Source organism: Neurospora tetrasperma, assembly GCF_000213175.1.
Source record: "Neurospora tetrasperma FGSC 2508 unplaced genomic scaffold NEUTE1scaffold_2, whole genome shotgun sequence".
NCBI lineage: Eukaryota > Fungi > Ascomycota > Sordariomycetes > Sordariales > Sordariaceae > Neurospora > Neurospora tetrasperma.
Window position 1 is genome coordinate 5,062,198 of NW_009799100.1, and position 23,067 is coordinate 5,085,264.

Sequence of the window (23,067 nt, forward strand, 5' to 3'; positions counted from 1 at the left end):
TGTGTGGAAAGGCGGGCCGACTGATAATATCTGTGGGAGTGATTTGTTTTTTTTGGGGGGGGCGTTGATGGGGGGAGGGAGATACCATCGACCCCCCGGCCCGGCCGGGTTGGATGATATGCCTATGTCTATGCCTGCACTGGCAGTAAAAGCTTTTCTTTCCCCCTCCTACATTCTTCTGGCTTGATTCTTTCATCCTTTTCGTCTTCCATTAGCTCATTGTCTCGTGATGCCGCCGGCCCGACCTCACTGGGACTCCTCAGTTCTCGATGTCGATGTGTGTGTCAAAGCTACCCAGTTCGGGAAGACGGCATTAGTCTAGTCGCGAGAGCGTAGCATGATATCGATATTATTGTCTGCACTGCACCTCACATTTCTCGCCAATACCAACTTGCGGAGCGGGATCCGTTTTCACAGTCACTAGGTACCTACCCTGGCTGCCGTCAACCAGGGAGTGGTTAAATATACCGTGCTGTAAGCATACGCATACATGACATGCATGAAGCGTACCATAAGTGATATGGTAGGAGTGGGAAAGGCATTTTCGGCATGGGAAGGCAGTTGGAAACCACGACCAAGCTGGGAAAAGATGCTGGGCGGAGCCAGACCGGTGTGCATGTAAGGCAGAGTGTCAATATGGCAATCTGCGCGCCAAGCCATTTCTCACACAATGTGTACATGAAGGAGGGAAGGGTTGGGTGTTGTGATGGATGGGTGGGTGGGTGAGCGGATACTACGCTGCAGCAACGTCTGCGCTGCTTGCCTGCAGGGAAACGTTAAGGCGAGATTGTGTGTAGCTTTGTGAGTGGGTGAGGTATTTGAATGTACTTTGTATCGTGGGAGTGGTCGAAGTATCGACATGTAGATGTTTGTGTGTTTGGAGCTTGGCTGCCCGCTGTGAGTGTGGTGGTGAGATAGGGACGGCCGGGCATGGCAACCACACCTGTTTTTTGTTGTTTGATAGGTGAGGTCATTCGAACCGTCGGAGATTATTTGGTATCATTATCAGTCAAAGGACTGGAACGTGATGTACATACATGCTTCTGCTTGCAAAGATGCAGAGTACTACACTAAAACGGTGCATCGTACCCACATCCAATACCGTAACACGTAGCATGTCTAGCATGGATAGCCCAGGTAAGCATCTAGAATATTACCGAGGGTGTTGTTTGAGGTAAGACGGATCTTGAACTCACATTTCCCCGGCGTTGAGTGACCAACCTTGGATCGGTCCCAACAAGCTGGGAGCCAGGGAATTGCTGGTGCTCCCCACAACGCCATAGGAGTCACAACAGGAGGAAAATCGAGAGAGAAGTTACCTGTGTCGTAGAAATCGATCACGTCGCATCGGGTCTGAGGTACATACCTAGTGAGCAGTATACCTAGATGCCGAAGGACCTCGGATTTCGGCCCGGTGAAGGGCTCGCTCTCGGACGGACAGACAGTGTGGGAGAGAAGCAAGGTGTATGACAAGGGTGGGCATCCGTAATGGAGTCTCGCTAGTGCTGACGGTCTGTTCAGCTGCCAATGTCGCCCGAGTCGTCCCCGCCCGTTGGCTGCGGTCCAAATAAGGTTTGGGAAAAGGAGGTGAAAAGTGACAGAAGATCACACCATGTTGAGCTCCGGGCGATGAGACCGGGCCGAGCATTCTGGAACCAGTGACATGTCGTTGACGTTCGTTGGACAGACGGGCGGTACTCGATGCCGGAAAGGATGTCGCACACAGATGGCCGGTCTGCACACCAGATGCATTGCATCGAGCACTGGAATGTGAGGACGGGGATCCATCCTGCTATGCAAACAATGCGCATCTGCGCCAGTCATCGTTGTCAATGTCAACTTCTTATCGAATCCAGTGCGGCTGTGAACTGGAGCGAGCCAAGCCGGCGAGGAAGGATGGAGTAGCTATCCGAGGTATCATCTTGCTCTTTTTTTTTCTTCCTTTTTTTTTTTTTTTTTTCTTTCTTTTCTTACCGCCGGTGAGAGGATTTCGATGCCGGTCATCGTCAAGGTTGATGCTGGAATGTTGTCTTCTCTCTCTCAGCACACAACTGGGATTGGAAGTGAAAGGCACGTCGCCGTATGAACCGAACCTGAAGATGAAGACGGAAAATGACGACCACGACGGCGTCCCCGACCCAACTGCCCAACTGATCAACAACCAGGATCCCAACCCCTGGAGAAAAAAAAGAGACGGCAGCTAGACCTTATACGGGATGGCCTTAGCAGGCTGTTCCCACTGGGACTGACCCGGACCTGCACAAGTTTGAGACAAAGTCGGTCTCCACTTTCACAATTTCCACTTAACCACTCACAACCGCCAGCAGCCGAAATGAACAACATCATCATCACTCCAAATCCTCACCCGCTCATCCAACACCAGCCGCAACGGTTGAGCATCTTATCCACGACCGATAGTCCGATATTCTACAGTCACTGGACTTAACTTTCCGCCCACATTAGGCAGAACGAGGTCCCACGTCATGTCTCGAACTCGTCTCTGTGACTCGTACCTCCATGTGAAGATCGTGAAGGAGCCTTAGGAGATCATCATAGACCTCAACACCATCCATCCAGCTCGCCGATAGGCCCTTTGTCAACCATACCTCCCCCAATAACCGCCACGCATCTCCCTGGCTCGTTCTCATAGCCTACAGTCTGACGACATTCCCAACCTATCGCGCGACTCCATCACCTTCTCTCTATTATGACACTCATGGTTGGATGCCACCACGACGCCGCTCTCGGTCTGGACCTCATCTCCTTCACTCAACATGAAACCGAACTAGTTTAAATTTTCCAGGTTTTGGTCCCGATCCCGATCTAACCGCGGAGAATGCCGACCAACCAACCGTGAAAGCACTGAGTAAAGAAAAACAAGAAGCCTTGTAAGCCGCCTACGCCGCTTTTATCCTGCAGCCATGTTCCACAAAAGAAAAAAACAATTCCTGCTACACAAAGTGTGTGTGCCTCTCAGCCTTACGGGTGATGCAGTGTAATGTGTTTGCGAGTCATGCTCGCACAGTTAGCTTTGTTGTCCAGGACCGTATCCGAAAACAAGAGTAAAAACACACATGAAAAAACAAGAAAAAAAAAGGGGGGGGGGGGGGGGGAAGAAGAAGAATGACGTTGATGCCCACAAGTAAACGGCGTGTCATATCTGCCGCCTTGGGATTTCCGAGAGAGATACAACGAAGTAAAAGGTTCGAAAAGAAAATGAAAAAAAAAAAAAAAAAAAAAAAAATATTGAGACTCGGATACCGGGAGTCGAACCCGGGGCTGTTGAGAGAGCAGTCACTCCTGAGAAGTGAGAGTCAACGATGTTACCGCTACACCATACCCGATTGAACTGATATGGTCCGATTTTGATGCAAGGGTAGTTTTGCAGTACCCATTATAAGTGGGATCATCCAATACTGGAAGGGTCGATCAGTTTTACCTGCTTTTAAATATATTCCCGTGATGGCAACTCGAATTCCGACAAGAAATGTCTGCAAAACAACTTGACCATCTAAGAGGCCCGTAGAAGCCGAATAATTTGGCTTTACCAACTCAAATCGATGCATTTCCTTAATATTCAGCTCGGATTATCATTAACAACTGACCTGTCTGGTCGTTGTAACGAGGGAAGGTTGGTCTGCCACTGCGGAAAAGGTATCCAAAAAACTCCATCTCGGTACTGTATCACGATCTCCACACAAACAAGTCTGCGATTGCTCTTGGGTAATTTGAAAACATTTAGACTTTGCATTACCCTAAGCGCAATGTCTGCTAGATACAATCGATGGAAACTGGTTAACACACACACAATGTAGGTAGCTGCGGCGTTGACCTGTTGGTTGTGGATTTCCTGATCTCGTCGTCGTACAAGAACATTGGTACACAGAAGTTTGACTTCAAAATCGCAGTTTGTGAGGAAGACAAGCTGCAGCCTGCAGGAACCCGCTCACCAGAATGCGTGCAGTGCAGTGAGTGCAGCTCCCAACTCCAGCTACACTACAAGGAAGCTTCGTCACCCCGCCTTCAGAACCATGCTATCTCGGTTTGCCTCTTTGTTCAACGTCGACATCTGCGAAAAAAAATACCACGAGGCGCGCACAATCCAAGCCTTCTTCTACCTGAGGCACGTACACGTGCTAAAAGGCGCAACGGCCACCGCAGAGAATGACTTCAAGGCTGGTATTGTCGGGCGTTGGTTTCGGAGTATTTCGCGTGGCAGCGAGGCCAATTAGGTAGGTAGGTGTCGGTGACAGTAATTTTTGACTATGAGTTTATTCATCACATCTGCCCCTCTACATCCATGTTTCGTCACGAAAGCTAACGAGGCTTGATCAGATATCGATCACGGCCACCACCTTCCACCTGATCGTTCCCTTTCCTCCGTCCCTTGGGAACTCGGCGCGCTCGAATTTGGAAAATGATCGTTGCACCTCGCATTGTTGAGGCTCCAATCCAAGGATGTTTCCTGGTGTATATGGCCCGATGGATCTGGGATACACGACTCGCTTCCCCCGCGCTATACCCACCGTGCTTTTCCGAATTAGAAGTCGTCCCAGAAAGTAGATGGCGAGAAGTGTCATTTACGTCTGGCTGAACTTGGACGTCGACATGCTTGAACCTTGACATGCACAACACTGCGGATTTTCTGCCGGTTGCCAAATTGGTTACGAGGATCAGGAAGACATTTGGCTTCTCGACATTAAGATCCACCGGTGGTACACTGCTCGCGAGATTGACGAGATCTGGGATTGGGACATTCAGAAGGCCCAAGAGGGGATGGACAGAGGCGTAGGTAACGGGACTCGGGATGACGATCCTGATACTTTCCACCTCCGTACCCGAACGCTTGATACCCTGCCGTCTAGCCTGCGGTATAGGAGGCAGTCATCTCATTCAGACCTGGGAGAGCAATGTGACGATCTCTAATCATGGGTCAGGACTGGTAAAAGAAGTAGGTGTGTTTTTCCTATGGGGGTGAAAAAAGGAAGAAAGATCTTTGTCTGGGCCAAATCTCAAGAAGTACGCTGGCCGAGGGACTCCCTTGCGTTTGTTTCATTGGTTCTGTGTTGTGGTTTTGTTCTTCCAATGTGAAGGTGCTCTCTTCATCGAGGACCCTTTTGCGAGGAAAGAGCAGGTTGAGGGGAAACGCGGGCAGGCTTGATCAGCCCCATGGCTGCCGAGTACCCTACAAAACAGGCAAGACCATCCCATGATCGATCACATATCAAGACTAGGCAAGCGGAAAGAACCAGGCCTGCACAGATTTGGGGACCAACTGAACAGCCCCAGTTCCAGTTTTCGTTTGTTTTGCTTTCTTTCTTCTCGTCGCCTTTTCTAGACCCAGATGGGTGCCTTATTCTTTCGCTTCCAACACTCCTCAAGTACTATCCTGTTCCGTTTTGCATACAGAGAATTTCTATAACTCTCAAGATGCCCGCCCCTCACTTCGCTTCGCCCGACAGGGTGATGCGCGCCGCTCACAGGATGGAAACACTGGTCGAGATAATGAGGGAGCACCGCCTTGAATTTGTTGCTATCCTACACGCTGCCCATCTTTATGTCAGGTGGGTCAAGGCCTATGACCGACAAGATCTTGATCCAGAAGACGATGATGAAGATTGGGCCGTGGACTGGGAGCATCCGAATGCAGAAAAAGATGTCGGCATACTTTTGGCACTGGCTCTGGGCGAGATGGGCGTAGGTGAGAGACTTTGACACCACATTCCTACAGAGCAGCCAGACACTGACGTCTCACTAGCACGCAGATTGCTCGACGCAAGAGGGACGGTACGTATCGAACTTCCATGTTACCTACCTCTGCCACAAGACAATACTGGGCGATACCCAAGCAGATCACCTAACATTTCCGTGTTCAACAGTCATTAGAACCGCCTGGATTGGATAGAATACTGGAAGATTGCTTGAGAAGGCTGTACGTGTTGCTCTACGACATTATCTACTGGGACTTTGGAGGTGTTGTCGGACTGCTCGCCCCTGCCACTCCCGGAGCGCTTCTCAAGAAACCAAAGGACGATGAATGGGTTTTGCGGGAACTCCCGGATGCCGCCGACACCGGAGACTCTACCGATAAGCCCCCTGATCAGTCTAATGACAAGCCCTCTGACGAGGCCACCAATAAATCGACCAAAGAGTCTACCGACAAGCCGGCCAAAGACTCCAGTAACAAATCCACCGATGAGTCCTCCGACGAGTCCTCCAATGAGTCCAGCAAAGCCGACCCGAAGGAGAACAACGCACCGGAAGTTCTAGACCCAAAGTTCTACGCAGCAGCCAAATCACTGCAACACCTCTGCGAGCAAGAATTCTACGATTTGAGCAAAGAATATTACGTACACCCAACCGTCAAGAAGCTGTTAGAATTTCATTGGAACATGCGCTCTCGCAAAGGGAAGAAGAAGGCCGACCCTCGATTTCCGTATGCAGCAGAACAGCGTTTTATGACGGTAGATGGCGTATCGGAATTCATAGACCCTGAATTTCTCCCAGCACCACCACCTCCTGAACCTCTGAGCAAATTGGAATTTCTGGACTTGGTCAACGAAAGAACGACGAAGCGTGAGCCTGGGGAAAGACCGTTCAAAAGGCCGATAAATCTCAGGACCGCTGAGCTGTTGGGAATTCCGCGTAAAACTTACGATAGCGAGCAGCCTGCCGTAATGTTGAGGCGGCGCCAGGTCGCAGAGGTCAAATAGAAAATGAACCAGAGCGTTTCCGCCAAGGCCCTGTCTAATCGGCCTGATCTCTTGAGGCTATCCGGAATTGCAAATATCCCTGGACTCTTTCAGCGCCCCGAACAATCTCTTCCAGCCCAAACTACAACGACCGTCGGTCCCTCAAAGACTGCCGAGTCCGCAAAACCAGCCGGAGTCGCAAATGCCCCTGGACCCGTACAACGCCCCAGAACACCTCTGCCTACCGGAACCCCAACGACCGCCGGCCCCTCGAAGACTGCCGAATCACCGAAAAAGCCCGCTGAATCCGCAAGTCTTAGTAAAGTTTTTCGGTTCACAGGAGTTTCGCCGGGCTCTAAACCCTCTCAGAACACCGGATTCTTAGGGCCCACCAGATTTTTGGCGACCCCCAAATCCCATACGATCGCTGAATCCTCCAAGACCGCTGAATCGAGAAAGCCCGCTAATGCGTGGCAGACACCCGAGTATTTGAGATCTTTGGATGATTTATGGAGACCCGCCAGAGTCGCAACTGTTCCCAGAACCTCTCAGCCTGCTGGAACTTCTCAGAACACGCCCGCTGAGTCGCCCAAGTCAACCGGACTCTTGGAACCTGCCGAGATTATTCCATCGTCCAATAATCAGCAGCCTGGAGAATCCCCAAAGACTGCCGCTGAATCCTCTGAGCCCACTGGAGTCTCTCGTGCAATCGGAATCCCAAGCCCGCCCGAAGTTGAGAAGCCCGCCGAGTCCCCAAGGTCAGCCCAACTTTTGGAACCTGCTGAAATCTTTTCGCCCCTCGACATCTCTCCAACCCCCAGGGCGAAGAGCCGCTCCCCATCATTGACGCAGACGCCCACGAGGCTCGGGAGGCGGGAAGAAGTCGGTGGGACTCCTGAGTCTCCGGAATCCAAGATGCTAATTGACGAGGAGGAAGCCGAGGGTCAGTTGGCTGAGACACCTTCCTCTTCTTCTGCGAATGCATCAATACAAGCTAAAAAGCGTTCCCCACCATCGGTGGAGCGTCCCACGCAAGTCAAGAGGCGCCGAGAGGTTAGTGCGCCTTCGGAGTCTCCGGCATTCGAGAAACGAGAGAGTGAGGAGGAGGGCGAAGTGTCGAATGATGATGATGAGAAAGACGACTAGAAGCCGTTGGCTGAGCCGTCGTCTTCTTCTTCTGCAACGACTTATGGGAAGAAGAGTGAATAGAAGGGCAAAGGAAAGGAGTAAGGGGATTTTCGCTGAGGAGGAGCTTTGTCTTTTCCAGAGTTGAGGTAGTGGTTAAAGATGGTTGAACTTCATGGTAGTTCTCCCCCGGGACTCCCTCTGGAAACTGCGGAAGAGAAGTAACGAGAGCATATCTGGGAGAATACATCTTCATCTTCGCCGTCAGCAAAGGCAGGATATAAGAAGCGTTGCTGAGGCTGCGAATGGCAGGGAACTTGGATAGCTATTACCTAGTTTTTGTAGGAGTAGGACTAGCGGAATAGGTGTAATGATCAGCGTCTTGACACATCTGGCACAGTTTGACAGGCGTGAAATCATGTTCAACGTGTACATGTGAAGTCATTGAGATGGCTCTGCTTGCTGTTCAGGCACTTGGATACTGGGCGGTTGTAAGAATACTGAATACCTCAGTCCACTACATTCAACCTTTGGGATACTACACGCATCCTTGTATTTTGGTTATACCTGTAAACCGATGTTCCAGATGATCCAGGTTTGAATGATGCTCAGTCGACACTTCCACACATACATCCAACTTGCTACGGGACATATCACTGTTACACCAATTTTTCTTACCCAAAGCGAGCGGTGTCGAAATGTCCAAAATAAGTTCGATTCTTCTCTTAACCACTCCCCCTCAATTTACCTACCTACCTGCCTGCCTACCTACCTACCTCAAAGCTACCTACCTAGAGATAGGTACCTCCAGATCCACCGTGATTATTTCATCTACCTCTACTGTTACTACATCATGCCCCCGCACCACCACTCGCTTCCCGCTGTCCATCTACTTGTACCACATCCGACACCACCAACAAAGGAACAATCTCCGCTTCCCAATCATCCACGATAAGAGAAATAGAGCTACAAATCGCCTCGACGGCCTCTTCAAAGCTCGATGCGGGCAACAGGGGGCCTTCTCTCTTGTCTTGGGATTCGGCCCACCATTTGGCAAAGGGGAGCATGACGGGGGATTTAAAGCGCGAGAAGAGGATTGCAGTGGTGGTAGTGGTGGTGGTGGTGGTGGTGGTGGTGGTGTTATGTTTACTAACGTTGGTTGCACATGGTGATGGCGGTGGTGGTGGTGGTGCAGTTGGGTTTTGCAGAGGCGATGCATGCTGGATACCGGAGGACGAGGTCTTAGTCGTGGAAGCATGTGCAGGAGGTCGGTTTCTGGAGGTACATGTAGCGGTTGCTTGATCTTTTAGGATTTCTTGGACTACATAATTTCTCAGTCAGCTACCTTACCCAACCCCATTCCCTCTAATGTTCCTGATTTCATATCTCAATACCATATCGAGACAGAGACTTATTCATGTGGGTAGAGATAGGTAGGTACCTACATACCCAAACAAACATTAGGCCACATCCCCCGAAACCGCCAAAACAGCATCTGATACCCCTTATAGTTTTTCGGCTTGTGCACCTCGCTGTTCTCGAGATCGTCAGCTATGGATACTAGGTGGTTGTGGTTGTCTAGTCCCCATTTTCGGAACTTGTGAAAGGCGGTTTTGAGCTTGGTGTGTATTGCGGGGTCTAAGGTACTATTCTTCAGTGTATCTAGAAAGAAACGCTCGGTATCAAAAAGGAAGACGAAGAGGGGGTGGATTGGGGTGGTGGGGGTTGGTTGGGACATGGTTGCATGTGTGGAATATGTTAGACGAGGTGGGTAGGTAGGGAGGTAGGCAGGTGGGCAGGTATTGTGGGCACGGACGAAAGGTAAGATACGGTACCTACTAGAGTATGCGACCAGATTTTGTTGTCAAAAGCTGATCCAGAGCCTTTTATCCTCTTTTTACTCTGGTAGATATGGATCGGGCATAAAGAAGATGACTGACGCGGTGTCTGTCAGGTCTTGAAGGAAACCAGCACTGCGCAGTTTGGCTTGCGGCCTTATGACACAGAGACACTTGACGAAATCAATCCAAAGAGATGTAAAACAGCCGATGATGATATGGAAGGACGATAACTCGGACACAGAGATAGTTTACTCACCTATGACTGTCTGTCCAGTGGTTTGCCTTTTAGCTAAAAGTCATCCGGCACATGTACAGTCGGAGTGTCTCCTCCCAGGTCTCTTATTTTTTCGACCCATGCCTGCTTGGACATTAGGAGCAAACCCACGAGCATCATGAAGAAAAAAAGATAGTTTGGAGGTAACGACCGTCAATTGATGCCTTGTCAGTTTAAGCTAATGCAAAAAAGAATCTTGTGCTAACTTTCTTTATGTTTGTAGACTTGTCGTAAGTCTCTTCCACTGATTCGACCATCCAAGAAGCGGAAGAGTGGCCAGAAGTAAAGGTCGCTATCATTGACCCCAAGACTTACTTCTGACTTGTTCTCTCAGGGATAGTTGGCCATGGGAATGTGAGCAATTGCAAGTGTAAGGATTATAAGAGCCAAAAAAAAAAAAAAAAAAAAAAAAAAAAGACAAAAGATGGAAGTGGACAGCCGACTTCAGTGTGGCGTGGTGGAGACGGGTTACCCGAAAGCAGCGATTCAAGCTTGCATAGTGCTCCCTACCAACCCCAACATTAACGCCATTTACAGGAGCGATACTAACACCAAACTTGACGTTCGTCAAAGAGAGTACGAACTGTACCGCAAACTTCATGCGATTGACAGACACTATTCAGACGCGCGAGTGTCGCCATCGAGCCTGACCGCACTGAGTCAGAAACGAACGGTGGACACTTGTCCGCGAACAAGTCAAATCAAACGACAGACACCCAGCAGCGATGCAAAAAATATTACAATTAGTTACTAGGTAGGAACCAAGTATCGAGTAGAGGTAAAAAGACGACCAGCTACATAACTCGCCTAATCCCCTTCCCTCTACCCCTTTCAACCCGACATTTTAACACGAACGACCCCTCTTAAACCCCAGTGCAAACATAGTACCCCAACCACAAGTTACTGCAATCCGCATTAACCTGGGTATTGTACTGTCTGAACTGATTAAACGTGATTCCAGCGCTTGAGGCGATGCTCGAGCAGCTGTCACCGCTCTTGACCTGGTGGTACCTCTTGCAGTTGCCTGCAATGCCGGGCATCAGGGGAGAGGGAGTCGCGTGGACGCAGACGTAGTAATCGACCCATAAGTTGGAGCATTCTACCACCAATAGGGGTGTGGTTAGTTGGGACAACAAAAAGGGAAAAGCAAAGGGGTGAGAAAAACGTACGAGCATTGATATAGCTGTTATAGCTCAAAAACTGATCAGTGGTAATTCCGTACTTGGCAGCGATGGTGCTGCACTGGTCGCCCGAGGCAACCTTGTAGTAACCGTCGCAGTTGGAGACAATACCGGGCATCTGGGGAGAGTTGGTCGCGGCGGGAGCGGTGGAGGTAGCCTTGGTGGTGGTTGTCGGCTTCTGGGTGACGGCTCCGGGGACGTGAACGCAGACGTAGTAGCCGAGCCAAAGGTTGGAGCACTCTTTGATATGGGATGTCAGTGATGGGCACTGTAGGGTTTGGGTCACAGGACAAATACGTACCAGCGTCGATCTCGGTGTTCCAACTCTTGAACTGAGTTGTGGTGATGCTGTTCTTGGAGGCAATGGTGTCGCAAGAGTCTCCGGATGCTACCTTGTAGAAGCCATCGCAGTTGGCAGCCAAACCGGGCATCTGAGGAGAGTTGGTCGGAGCCGGGGCAGCGGTGGTGCTGGTGACCTTGGTGGTGGTCGTCGGGGCAGCCGCGCCGGGCACGTGGACGCAGACGTAATAGTCAAGCCACAGGTTGCTGCACTCTGTATGATAGATCTGTCAGTAACATGTCACTGTACACACTGTAAAGAGATTGAGACATACCAGCGTTGATTTCGGTGTTCCAGGTCTTGAACTGCGTGGTGGTAATTCCATTCTTGGAGGCAATTGTATCGCACGAGTCGCCAGAAGCTACCTTGTAGAAGCCATCGCAGTTCGCTGCCAACCCGGGCATAGCAGGGGAGTTGCTAGGGGCAGGGGCGGCGGTCGTCGAGGACGATGTGGAGGTTGAGGAAGAAGTGGTGGAGACCTTGGTGGTAGTGGTCGTCTTGAGCGTGGTGCTGGTGCTCGAGGACGAGGACGAGGACGAGGACGAAGACGGGGTAGGATCAGCAGTGACAGTGCCGATGACGCAGTAGGTCTTGCTGGTGTCAAGGTTGGGGCAGGTGATGCCAGGGTTCAACTTCTTGAGCTCGTCGACAGACTGCCCCCAGCTGGCAGCGAAGCTCTCGCAAGTCGCGCCGGCATCAGCAGTCGTGGCAAAGGCACAGTCAACGGCACGGGGGGAGAGGGCCCGAGCAGAGACCATGGCGGGGACGAGCCCGGCGGCAAGAACTTGAAGGCGTGTCAGCTGCATCCTGGAGGTGTTGGGACTGGTGAAAAGAGAGTCAAAGGCCGGTGTCCTGAAGCAAAAGAGAGACTCACCAAGATGAAGTCCAAACTGCCATCTTATACATTATTCACTGGATATCATGCTTGATGCCTAGATGGGATGTGTCGACCAACATGGCCTGTTCTCAAAGTCCCCAAGTTCACAAAGGTCATGGGAAGACCTGGCTGCCGGAGAGATGACAGTGATCCACCGTCGGTGATATCACGGCTGCCTGCATGCGAGGAAGATGTTGGAGAGCAGCCATCGATAGTCTGACTGCATTGCAACGTTGACTTGGAACGAAGCGTTGTAGGTCGTAGTGTAGAGATTGTCGGTGATGTTCGCCAGATATTGATTGCTATGGAGAAAGGATCTCGCGGCTGCCAGCCGATGGCCTCTTTGGGAAGTCAGCCCCGTCAGGCAGGCAAGAGGGGGAAGGCTGACAGTCAGCCGGAACCTCGAGTGTCGTGGTACGGGAAATGGATACTGGCATCATCTTTTGGCAAATGTGGTGGTGCGAGTCCTGAAATGGTTCGGCAGCGGACGATGTGACTTGATAATTACGGTAGAGGATGACGGTGTGGTCATGGTGGTGTTTGTTACATTCTGCGTATCTGCAAGGTCCTTCGGATCGCGGCTGACCAATCAGCAAGGTCCATCCCGGCCAGGATGCGAATCCTCCACGCCAAGCCTATAGCGCAGCCTTGGCAGGCACAGTGAATCGTCCCCTCCGACCCGACCCACCTCGGCTCTTGCCCGTCGACAAACATGGCCAGTGCTCAGTCTCCACTTTTAAACCCTCTTTCCCTGCAAGGCTGTAGCTGTGCCACTCCACCGATTTCATCCTCGCTCCGACTAGGTTTCTTCTTCGCCTCTCCCGCCAAGCCGGCTATGCGGCCCCCTGGGCTTGCGGGCGACATGATTGAATGTTTGTGTCGTCAGGGTCGTCTACTAGTGTAGTGTAGCGTGTCTTGGAGTGTTCACCTGATTCGCCTTTGCCAAGATAGCATGATGGCCACCCTTTCTTTCTTTGTTTGGACCCTTTGCTAGTCACCAAACCGTTTCCTCCCTTCTCATCCATCGTCGTGCTTCTTTTCAATCTGACACGCTTTCAGTGTTGCCGACGACCACTACATCTCTGAGAATCACCCAACATCACCGCTCGACACACCACTTATCAGGAAAACATGCACTTCAAACCGTGGACAGCTTGGTCCCTCCTGGCCTCTTTGGTCAGTCTTTGGGCCGTTGTCGACGCGGCCGATTCCGGCATCCTCGAGGTCGACCTTCTCTTCCCGCGCAACGAGACATATGCGCCCACCGAATGGATCCCCTACGTCTTTTCCATCCAAAATGCCAAGCTTGCGAAATATCTCGTTCCCGAAATCAGGTACGATGTATGGAACCTGACTGAAGGCGGAAATAGCTTTGGTTACACCCATCAAAACCTACAATGGGCGAACTGGTCCAGCCACGACCCCTACTTTGTCCACCACTTTCACAGCGGCCTCCACGAGGGAAGGTGGCGTCTCAACTGGGAATTCTGGTACATCAGCTGCAACGAGGACTTGTCCAACTTGCACAGCAGTAGCGAACTCGTGAATCGAAACCGAACCGTTGGAAGCATCGAGTTCAGCATCCAAGAGGGCGGCCCGGCGGTAGATGTCGTTGCTGCCACGGCCAACGACAAGACATGTTCCGAGGGGAACGGAGCTGCCATCAACATCACCGGCAATACCAAGGAGGTTGCCCCCTTCGGAATAGAATTGACAGACGATACCTGTGTAGTGGTGGGATCCCCTCAACCGACTCCCACCCCTTGCCAGGTCAAGGTGGACTCGGCCGTTGCCGCCAGCATGACGGCGTCGTTGAGGGCCAAATTGTGTGATCCCCTGACCAGCACAAACCGCCCGGCCGATTGTCCTGAGGATAATGCCGCCCAGAAGCTAGCCGTTGCGGGTGTGGCGTGCTTAGCAGTCGCAGTGGGCGTGTTTGGGTTTTTGGCTTGAACATGATGGGATCTTTGTCAGCATGACTTGATGCAGGTACTTTTACCCTTTATGCAGGAACATGTAGCGTTATGCAGTATGCATGTAATGTAGCCATGACAAACGAGAGCTGTCTTTCTTTTCCTTGATTCCTTCCCGGCATAAGTCTTTTTTTCGTTCCACCCTGTATAATCTTCCTACAAAATAATCTAATGCCACTCTCACCCAACGCAAAAGCATTTCCCATGGCGCCATAACTTAGGGCTTACGCCGAGAACCCCAACCAAGTCTCACCTAATGCAAAGTCAATCCTGAACCGCTCTCACCGCTGTGCCGGGGAAAACCAGAAAATCGGAAATTGCCATGTGGGTTCTCCATGTTTTGCCAAGAACCCATGGCGCTTAAGCAAGAGCCTTTAGACGTCGAGCGAGTCGAAGCATTCTCACGATGCTACCTGCCCGCCACGGATTAGCTGAGGAAAACTCTTTCCTTGGCTCATGACCCCTATGCAATGGAAATGTGATTGCCCGGGGCCGAGCAACCAAAGACTCGGGACTATCGGTGGCCATAACAATAACAGCAATCCTACGCAGTGTGGTGTACACTACATGGCTCAGGGTCCAAACTAGGCTGCAGCCAGCGAGCCTGCAAGGCAGCTACTTGCATCCATCTATCTCATCTGCCTCTTGACTAGGCCCCTCATCGAAAAGGCAACATTGAAATTGGTGAGTTGTGACCGGCGAGACTACCTACCTAGCTTTCTCCGCGGAAAGGATTGTAGAAATGACGAAGGAGGCACCTAAGAATGACCCAAGAAGGGACTTGAGTTTGCCGATTTTCCGGGGTGAAGAGTCAGCCCTTGCGAAATGGAAGACATTGCATGTTACTGTCAGCACTAAAGCAGCAAGGCTACGACCTTCCCGTTAGGTGCAGAACTCCACACAGCAGGTTTTTAGGCTGCATGCGGCTGCGAGGCGTAGCGGCGGGCCGTGATGGATACAAAACGGGAAGTGGAGAGGCCGAACGGATGAAAAGACCTAATTGGGCAGACACAGTATGCGAGGCTGCTCCGTGCACAAGGCTAAGTACTTAGTAGCCTGGATCCACGTGAATGGTGTGGGTACAGTGTCGGGCTCCTCCACTTTTTCATTTCTCCACATCTCGGTCAGACTCGACATCAACGACACTTTCCTCTCTTTCTCACCACCACCATCACACTCTCCCATCACCTAGGTCACCTCCGACAACGTGGTATTCAATGTCCTGTCATTCTCACCAGGCTGTGACACTGGGCTGATGGGTTGCCACACCGTCATCAGAGCCTCGTGCTCGCTCCGTTGGACGTAATAGGAGAAGGATTCTCAGCCATGGCCTCCTTTGGGGCTCAATATACCAAACCTGGGTTACAGTATTGGACAATTCACAGTCCATCATCACCAACAGCCCGCCATTGCGAACTTCAGGCAATCTCGACTGATCGCTTGATGGTCCATCCATGTCATCATCAGATGTCCACCTGCAGGCAGAAGTGCTGTTCCCCTGACCAACTTTGATCACAACAACGCGAGATTGAGGTGCGGATCCCAAACGGACCATCTTTTAGACCCTCGCATGGCTTGGTTACATCTCTGACGGGCACCGTTGCATTCTGTGATTCCGCCACTACGTCCAGATACCCAGCCCTACAGGGTTAACATGTTCCGTCCACCTTCGGATGCTCTAACCCAGCACGAACTCCTTGTTGTTGTTTTTTTCACACCCTTCGGGCTCTAGCTACGAAGTTTCCGTGAAGAATTGTCCGTCAATCTCCGCTCATGGTGCCCTCCGGAATCCTTGAGGTCGTTAGTGAAGCAATAGATTGCTACGGATCAGCAAGAGAATAATCATACCCTTCGCATCTTTCGGCAAACACTCGCCGCCAATATTCGCCTCTTGCACGTCAGCCTCGGGATGACCGTACGATGAGGGTGATAACCCTTGCCAATGCTACATCCCAGTGGATGGAGGTCTGGTGCCTTGGGGGTTTTGGTTCCTTGGACGCTGGAGAGAGTGAGAGTGAGTGGGTGAGTAGGGGTCTGACATGTTTAATGACTTGGAGGCAATAACTCGCCAATATGGAGAGCAAAGAAGGTATAAAGACCACTTTCTTCGCTGTTGCCGTTGGTTCAGAATGATCGAGGTCCATCAGTTCCACCTGCTCTTCTGGCCATCAAGGCCTGTGTTGGACTGAACCATCGTTTACATGTAAGTGGCCCCCGGAACTCAAAAGCCACGACTCAGTCTAACCTGTTTACCAGTCTCTGTCAGATTCCTTGTGCAACCATGGTGGCTTTATCATGGTTCACGGCGGGTATGGGGGCTCTTGGCCTCTTGCTCTCTGCTGATGGAGTCCTGGCTGCCAAACAACCAGCTTTCCGATTTCCTTCGAGCCCAGCCTACCGCGACGTATGCCCTGAGCGATGTATCGTTTCCGGACCAAACTCAGGCAACTGGTCTGTCTATCCCAACTTCAAGCAGATCAAAAAGTGCACCCAGACCATGTTCTACGACTTCAACCTCTATGACCAAGTCGACAATCCCGACTCCAACTCCCGCATCGCTGCTTGCACTTCGTTTGGTCCTGACTTCTCCTTGTTACCCCCCAACAACTCGGCCGCACGAATTCCTTCCCTTGACCCTGTCAACGTTGATTTCGAAGTCGGCTGGAAAGAGGAGGGTTTCGGCCTGGCTGCTGCCGGGCTCCGGTCTCTGATCAAGCAAATCCGCAAGTATGTCGAAAATGGACATGGGGCCACTGAGGAACCCCTCATCGTTTATGCTCAGTCTGGTCAAGCCACTGTCGGTCTCTACATCGGCCAAGGTCTGCAGAACCAAGGCCTTAGCGAGTCGGCCCTGAGTATCTTGCAGGACAACCTCGACACTCTCAATGTCTCGACACCTAGCCTGGCCATGCAGCTTTGCGGCCCTGGCTACGACAGCGCCCATACTTTTGGCGTTATGCTTACCAGCAATGCTACCTTTGCTCCCATCCAAGACGCCATCAAGACCTGGGCCAATGCCACTTGCTTGTCCTTTGCGGGCTCCAAGAGTTTCGCCGGCGAGGCTGTGTTCACCACGCCGCTTCTGCCAACAAACGGCACTGTTGGGTCGAACTCCACCATTGGCTCCAACTCCACCATCCAGGCCAGGGGACTCGGTCGCAGGTATCACAGGGCTCTTCATGCCCGTGCCGAGTGCAAGAGTGTGCAGGTCGAATCTGGTGATAGCTGTGCGTCGCTGGCCACAAAGTGTGGTATCTCGGGCGCTGACTTCACAAAGCTCCATCCCGACTCCGACTTTTGCGCCAAGCTGAAGCCAAAGCAACACGTCTGCTGCACCACCGGAGATCTTCCTGATTTCCGTCCCGTCCCCAACTCTGATGGCTCTTGCTTCTCGTACCAGGTCAAGGCCAATGACAACTGCGCCAACCTTGGTGCCGAGTATGGCCTGACCAACGAGGACATTGAAGGCTTCAACAAGAACACCTGGGGCTGGAATGGCTGTGAGCTTCTGTTCAAGGACACCATCATGTGCTTGAGCAAGGGATCCCCGCCTTTCCCCGCCCCGATCGCCAACGCTGTGTGCGGTCCGCAAAAGCCGGGCTCCAAGCCGCCGACGGATGGCTCCAAGATTGCCGACATGAACCCTTGCGCTCTCAACGCCTGCTGCAACGTCTGGGGCCAGTGCGGTATCACCAAGGACTTTTGCGTTGACACCAACACCGGCGCTCCAGGGACTGCCAAGAACGGCACCTACGGCTGCATCTCCAACTGCGGCACCGACATTGTCAAGGGTGATGGGTCCGGCGCCATCAAGGTTGCCTATTTCGAAGCCTACAATCTGGGCCGAGACTGCCTCTTCCAGGACGCCTCTCAGATCGACACTTCCCAGCACACCCACATCCACTTTGCTTTTGGTACTTTGACCCCTGATTATGAGGTCGAGGTCGGCGATGTTCTGTCCTCTTATCAGTTCCAGGAGTTTAAGCGTGTCAGGGGCGCCAAGCGTGTCGTGTCGTTTGGCGGCTGGGACTTTTCCACTATGCCTGCCACCTACTCCATCTTCCGCAATGGTGTCACCTCCGCCAATCGTCTCAAGATGGCCACCAACATTGCCAACTTTATCAAGGAGCACGATCTCGACGGTGTTGACATTGACTGGGAATACCCCGGAGCACCTGACATTCCTGGCATCCCGGCCGCCAGCCTGGATGATGGCCCCAACTATCTCGCCTTTCTCGTCATTTTGAAGAACCTGCTACCTGGAAAATCGATCTCGATCGCCGCCCCCTCCTCCTACTGGTATCTAAAGCAGTACCCTCTCAAGCAGATCGGTGCTGTAGTGGATTACATCGTGTTCATGAGTTACGACCTCAGCGGCAAGTCTTATTTCTTCAGAATTTTTCAAATATTAATTTCTTTAAAAATGGTTTTTTTTTTTTTTTTTTTTTTTTTTTTTCCCCTTCCATCAATCAGTGCCATCATTCTGCTAACTCCCGAAATAGGACAATGGAATGTGGGCAACGAATACGCTCTAGATGGATGTGACGCCGGCAACTGCCTGCGTAGTCAGGTCAACCTGACGGAAACCAAGCAGTCGTTGGCCATGATCACCAAGGCCGGCGTTCCCGGAAGAAAGGTCATCGTCGGTGTGACTAGCTACGGTCGCTCTTTTGAAATGGCGCAGCCCGGCTGTTGGGGGCCCAGCTGCACTTACACTGGTACCAACACAAACTCATACGCGAAGCCGGGCGTGTGCACCGGCACTGCGGGCTACATTGCCGACGCCGAGATTGCCGAGATCATGGCCGGAACCGGCTCGAAGCGTTCAGGAAGAGTCACGGCTAGCTTCGTCGACGCAAGCAGCAACAGTGACATTCTTGTGTACGACAACACCCAATGGGTTGGCTATATGAGCGCTGCCACCAAGAAATCCCGCACAGCCCTTTACACGGCGTGGGGAATGGGAGGCACCACGGACTGGGCCAGCGATCTGCAAAAGTACAACGACGTTCCCTCGCCTGCCAAGGACTGGAACTCTTTCAAGCAAGCCATCCGTGCCGGCTTGGACCCTAAGGGTGATGATGGCGTTCGTGATGGTAACTGGACCAAGCTGACCTGCGACAATGACTACACCATAAACTGGGACGACCATACGCCCGAAGAGATCTGGAAGAAGCTCAATGCGGATGCTGCGTGGGACGATGTGGTCAGGAACTGGAAAGACAACAACCGTGGCAGACCGGGCTTCAGCTTTATGGACTCGGTTGGTCTTACCCTTGGCATGGGAGCCGGAGGCACCGCGCAGTGCGGCACGCTGGGCAAGCACGACAATTGCGACAAAACCGAGGATTGTCCCGATAGTGCGAACGGGGACAGGTCTGGTCCTGCAGCGCAACTGATCTGGAACTCGCTGGTGTGGATCCATGAGGCCTACCATGAGTACTACGACGCTTTGTACGACGTTGCGGGCATCATCAGCACGTCTCTTGATAACATGGAGGATACCTTTGCTCCTATTCCAGCGCCGCCTGACAACAAGTGGACGTACCTGCTAATCGATCTGATCACTCTCGGAACCCTCTCGGTTGCCGGCCCTTTCTTCAACACGCTGCTCAAGAACACCGCGTATTTCATCGAGAAGGAGGGTTCGGCTCTTGACAACCTCAAGGACACCACCTTGACCTTGATCGGCCAGAGCACGACCATCGCCAAGGATGTGCTACCCAGCAAAGACTCCCCCTGGACACCCGAGGCTCAAAACGAGTACTCCAACTACATGGGCCAAGCCATCGCCGGCTGGGCCAACGTCACCTCCCTCTCCCTCGAAAAGTTCTTCGAGGCCACCGACGACACGCTCGACGCCATGGGCGAGCTCATCTCGGACGGCAAGCTGATCCGCGGCTCAACAGGCAACAACGTGATCGACGGCTCCAACCAATCCAACGACCTGCGCGCCAACCTTGCCAAGTCCTTCTACGCCTACGCCATCCCCAACCTCTGGCGCTCCGCCAAGACGTACGCCTTTGTGCTCGACTCGGGCATCTCGTGCAGCACCTCCAATCCGCTCGGCGACTATCTCGAAGACGACACCATGAAAGACACGGGCGCCTGCGTCGACGGCACGTGGTACTACCTCGTGCACCCCGACGGCGACAGCAAGAAATGCCAGTGCCAAATCGTCGGCGACCACGGGCCCTGCCAGACCATCTGCCGCGACAACAAGTTCTCCGCGCCGCCCGGCATCGGCTCACTCAGCAACTTTGGCGGTATCTCCAAGGACGACCTGATCACGGGCTCCGTCCGCACTTACAAGCAAAACGGCCAAAAGAACGGGGGTTCCTCCCCCGATCCGCGCGACGGCGGCACCATCGATAACCTCCTCAAGGTCGACGTCACCACCCCCGGCTACGTCCGTCTGCCCGTCTGCTCCCCCGAGCGCGCCTTCCAGTCCTGGGACACCTCCAGCAAGGGATCATCCGACAATTACCCGTGTGATATCCCGCCCGGCAAGAACGACTGCGGCGATTCGAGCTTTGAGAACCAGACGTCGGACGCCAGCCCCAGCGTGGACGATTGTCTGGCGATCATCAAGAACATCCAGGGGGATGGCGGCACCGAGTGGACGACGCAGGTGGTGGGCAAGAACCAGCGCGAGATTGCCAAGGCGGGGTCATGCGCGTTTGGAGTGGAGGCGACCAAGGTGAATGGAAACGTCAACTTTAAGGTGGGTGGCCAGGATGTGATTGATATTATCAATGAGGCGATCAACAGGTTTGGGGGAGGGGGCAAGGTCGGCGCCAAGGGGGATATGAGTTGCAATGGTAACGTTCATGGGCAGGATGTCAAGTGGGGGATTTACTAGATGGTCTATGCTACTCAACGCAGTAGTATAGGTCTGGGTGTTGAAGGTTTATCTACGCACACTTGTGGTCTTTATCACTTCTTTTCTTTCTTCTTTTCTTTCTTTGTAGGTTGTGTTAGTACCCTGGTAACTCAATACCATTTTCCCGTCTTCATCCAAAATTTATACAATACAGTAATGGCCTTAGTCTGATTTACATCATGCATAATAAATACCCTTGATATGTCTAGTATTCCTTACTATTGGCCCTCCTTATACCGTCCGTTCGGGCGATCGACATTATCGTACCTACTTGGTAACTGTGATCGTTCTGCTTCATTGCACTGTTTGGCCGTGGAATTCCATTTAATCGAGCCAAACAACAAAGCACCATACCAATTATATATAGGTAGCCTTCCTTGTCTATTTCGAAAGCCGACCGACCCCCTCTCGCCCCTGACACTGACAAAAGTTTTGAGCCCTTTGACATTATACCTTAGGGATACACTCCCTACACATCCAAGCGTCTTCAATATACCTTTGAATCTGTCTGTCGTTTAGGCAATTCCTAGATGGGTGGGGAATATCCCAAAGGGACTCTAGCTGATGTGTTTTTGAATGATTGTAATCCCTAGTAAGAATTTGCAACGTGTGTTTCATGACTAACATAAGTAGAACAGTTTTGCCAGGGGCGAGAGGGGGTCAACTAGCGTTTGAAATAGACAAGGAAGGCTATCATTGGTGTGGTGGTTTATTGGTTCAGTTAAATGGAATGTCACAGCCAGTGCAATAAACCAGAACGATTATAGTAAGGTATCCAAGTACGATGATGTCCTTGGACCTCTACCCAAAGGGCGTTTTGTAGGATTTCATATCCCTTTTCACTTTGACATCGGTCTTTTGACACTAGATAAAATGATGGTTACGGGGGACAAGATGCCTTAGAGAGTATTCCGTGCGTATTGCGTTTGTACTGGAACGCGTTCCGTCTTCTGGGAATCGAGTAGATATCTTCGCTAATACCTTTCTGATGCACCTCAAGGTGTTTTCAAGTCAGTTTAGGGTGTTTCTGACTCATTGTAAGATGTTTCTGACTTAATTCAAGGTGTTTCTGACTTGATTAAGGTGTTTCTGACTCAAGTCAAGGCATTTCTAACTCAATTCAAGGTGTTTCGGTGTTCCTCACTGGCCGTTTCTGGACTAACAAAGCTGACTCGCCCATATTCTATGTATACGTTGTCAGATAGGCCCCATGATCACTCGCCAGGGATAATTACAAGGAACTCATGAATGACACTCAATATATTCATACTACTCGTGAAGAAATCTCCGCTTACAGATCTAGCTCCTTGAAGCCTCGAGCACGAATAATTCCCGGTGTTCTATCATGGGGTGCTAAACCTTTGTAAAAAAAAAAAAAAGAAAAAAAGAAAAAAAAGACTGGTTTCCGTCAGGTTGACCTGGCTGCGCAGGCAGTTGCCGGTGTCACATCCCTCCTGAAAGTATTCATTACCCATTAGGCTGTGCGAGCTGAAAGTTCGTTGATGTTTACGGGTGTAGAAGAATTTAAGAATTTCACTAACGATTTGTGCCAGCATGCCTTGAATAGAAAGAATGTATCCTCTTAAACGTACCTAGTCACGCTCAGGGATAGCTTATTAATGGCCAAATATCAAATGGTATACCTTCTTCTCCTTAGACTCACTTCTCTAAAAGTCTCTAATCCTTCCCTGATTACCTACATTCTCAATTCATTTACGCCGCCGATTCTAAGAAATCTTACTTCAAAGGTCCTTCACACTCTTAGATCCCCAAGCATCACCATTTCGTATCCCAACCTAGCGTGCCGCACTGCGTGGTGCCTCCGGGGGCGGGCATCCAGCCAAAACACGACCAAAAATCCAAAACGCCAACCCAACATCT

General features: G+C 51.6%; 5 protein-coding genes across 5 annotated transcripts; 3 read left to right on the plus strand and 2 right to left on the minus strand.

The window, feature by feature from the left end:
* Window positions 1-5,430: 5,430 nt before the first annotated feature.
* On the plus strand, window positions 5,431-7,838 carry NEUTE1DRAFT_121569 (uncharacterized protein; the record flags this gene model as incomplete). The annotated part of the gene is made up of 4 exons (XM_009851751.1): window positions 5,431-5,697; window positions 5,766-5,787; window positions 5,887-6,576; window positions 6,829-7,838. The coding sequence occupies 4 exons, from the start codon at window positions 5,431-5,433 to the stop codon at window positions 7,836-7,838; spliced, it is 1,989 nt and encodes a 662-aa protein (XP_009850053.1).
* Window positions 7,839-8,668: 830 nt separating this feature from the next.
* On the minus strand, window positions 8,669-10,014 carry NEUTE1DRAFT_100009 (uncharacterized protein; the record flags this gene model as incomplete). The annotated part of the gene is made up of 3 exons (XM_009851752.1): window positions 8,669-9,138; window positions 9,267-9,455; window positions 10,011-10,014. 3 exons carry the CDS (start codon window positions 10,012-10,014, stop codon window positions 8,669-8,671), a joined length of 663 nt encoding a protein of 220 aa, XP_009850054.1.
* A 638-nt stretch (window positions 10,015-10,652) lies between these two features.
* On the minus strand, window positions 10,653-12,288 carry NEUTE1DRAFT_61616 (uncharacterized protein; the record flags this gene model as incomplete). The annotated part of the gene is made up of 4 exons (XM_009851753.1): window positions 10,653-11,031; window positions 11,102-11,353; window positions 11,415-11,666; window positions 11,728-12,288. 4 exons carry the CDS (start codon window positions 12,257-12,259, stop codon window positions 10,796-10,798), a joined length of 1,272 nt encoding a protein of 423 aa, XP_009850055.1.
* Window positions 12,289-13,396: 1,108 nt separating this feature from the next.
* Window positions 13,397-14,406, plus strand: NEUTE1DRAFT_61620 (uncharacterized protein; the record flags this gene model as incomplete). Its single annotated transcript, XM_009851754.1, has 2 exons — window positions 13,397-13,664; window positions 13,779-14,406. The coding sequence occupies 2 exons, from the start codon at window positions 13,462-13,464 to the stop codon at window positions 14,281-14,283; spliced, it is 708 nt and encodes a 235-aa protein (XP_009850056.1).
* A 2,178-nt stretch (window positions 14,407-16,584) lies between these two features.
* NEUTE1DRAFT_121572 (uncharacterized protein) lies at window positions 16,585-21,353 on the plus strand (the record flags this gene model as incomplete). The annotated part of the gene is made up of 2 exons (XM_009851755.1): window positions 16,585-18,679; window positions 18,806-21,353. The coding sequence occupies 2 exons, from the start codon at window positions 16,585-16,587 to the stop codon at window positions 21,163-21,165; spliced, it is 4,455 nt and encodes a 1,484-aa protein (XP_009850057.1).
* Window positions 21,354-23,067: the final 1,714 nt, after the last annotated feature.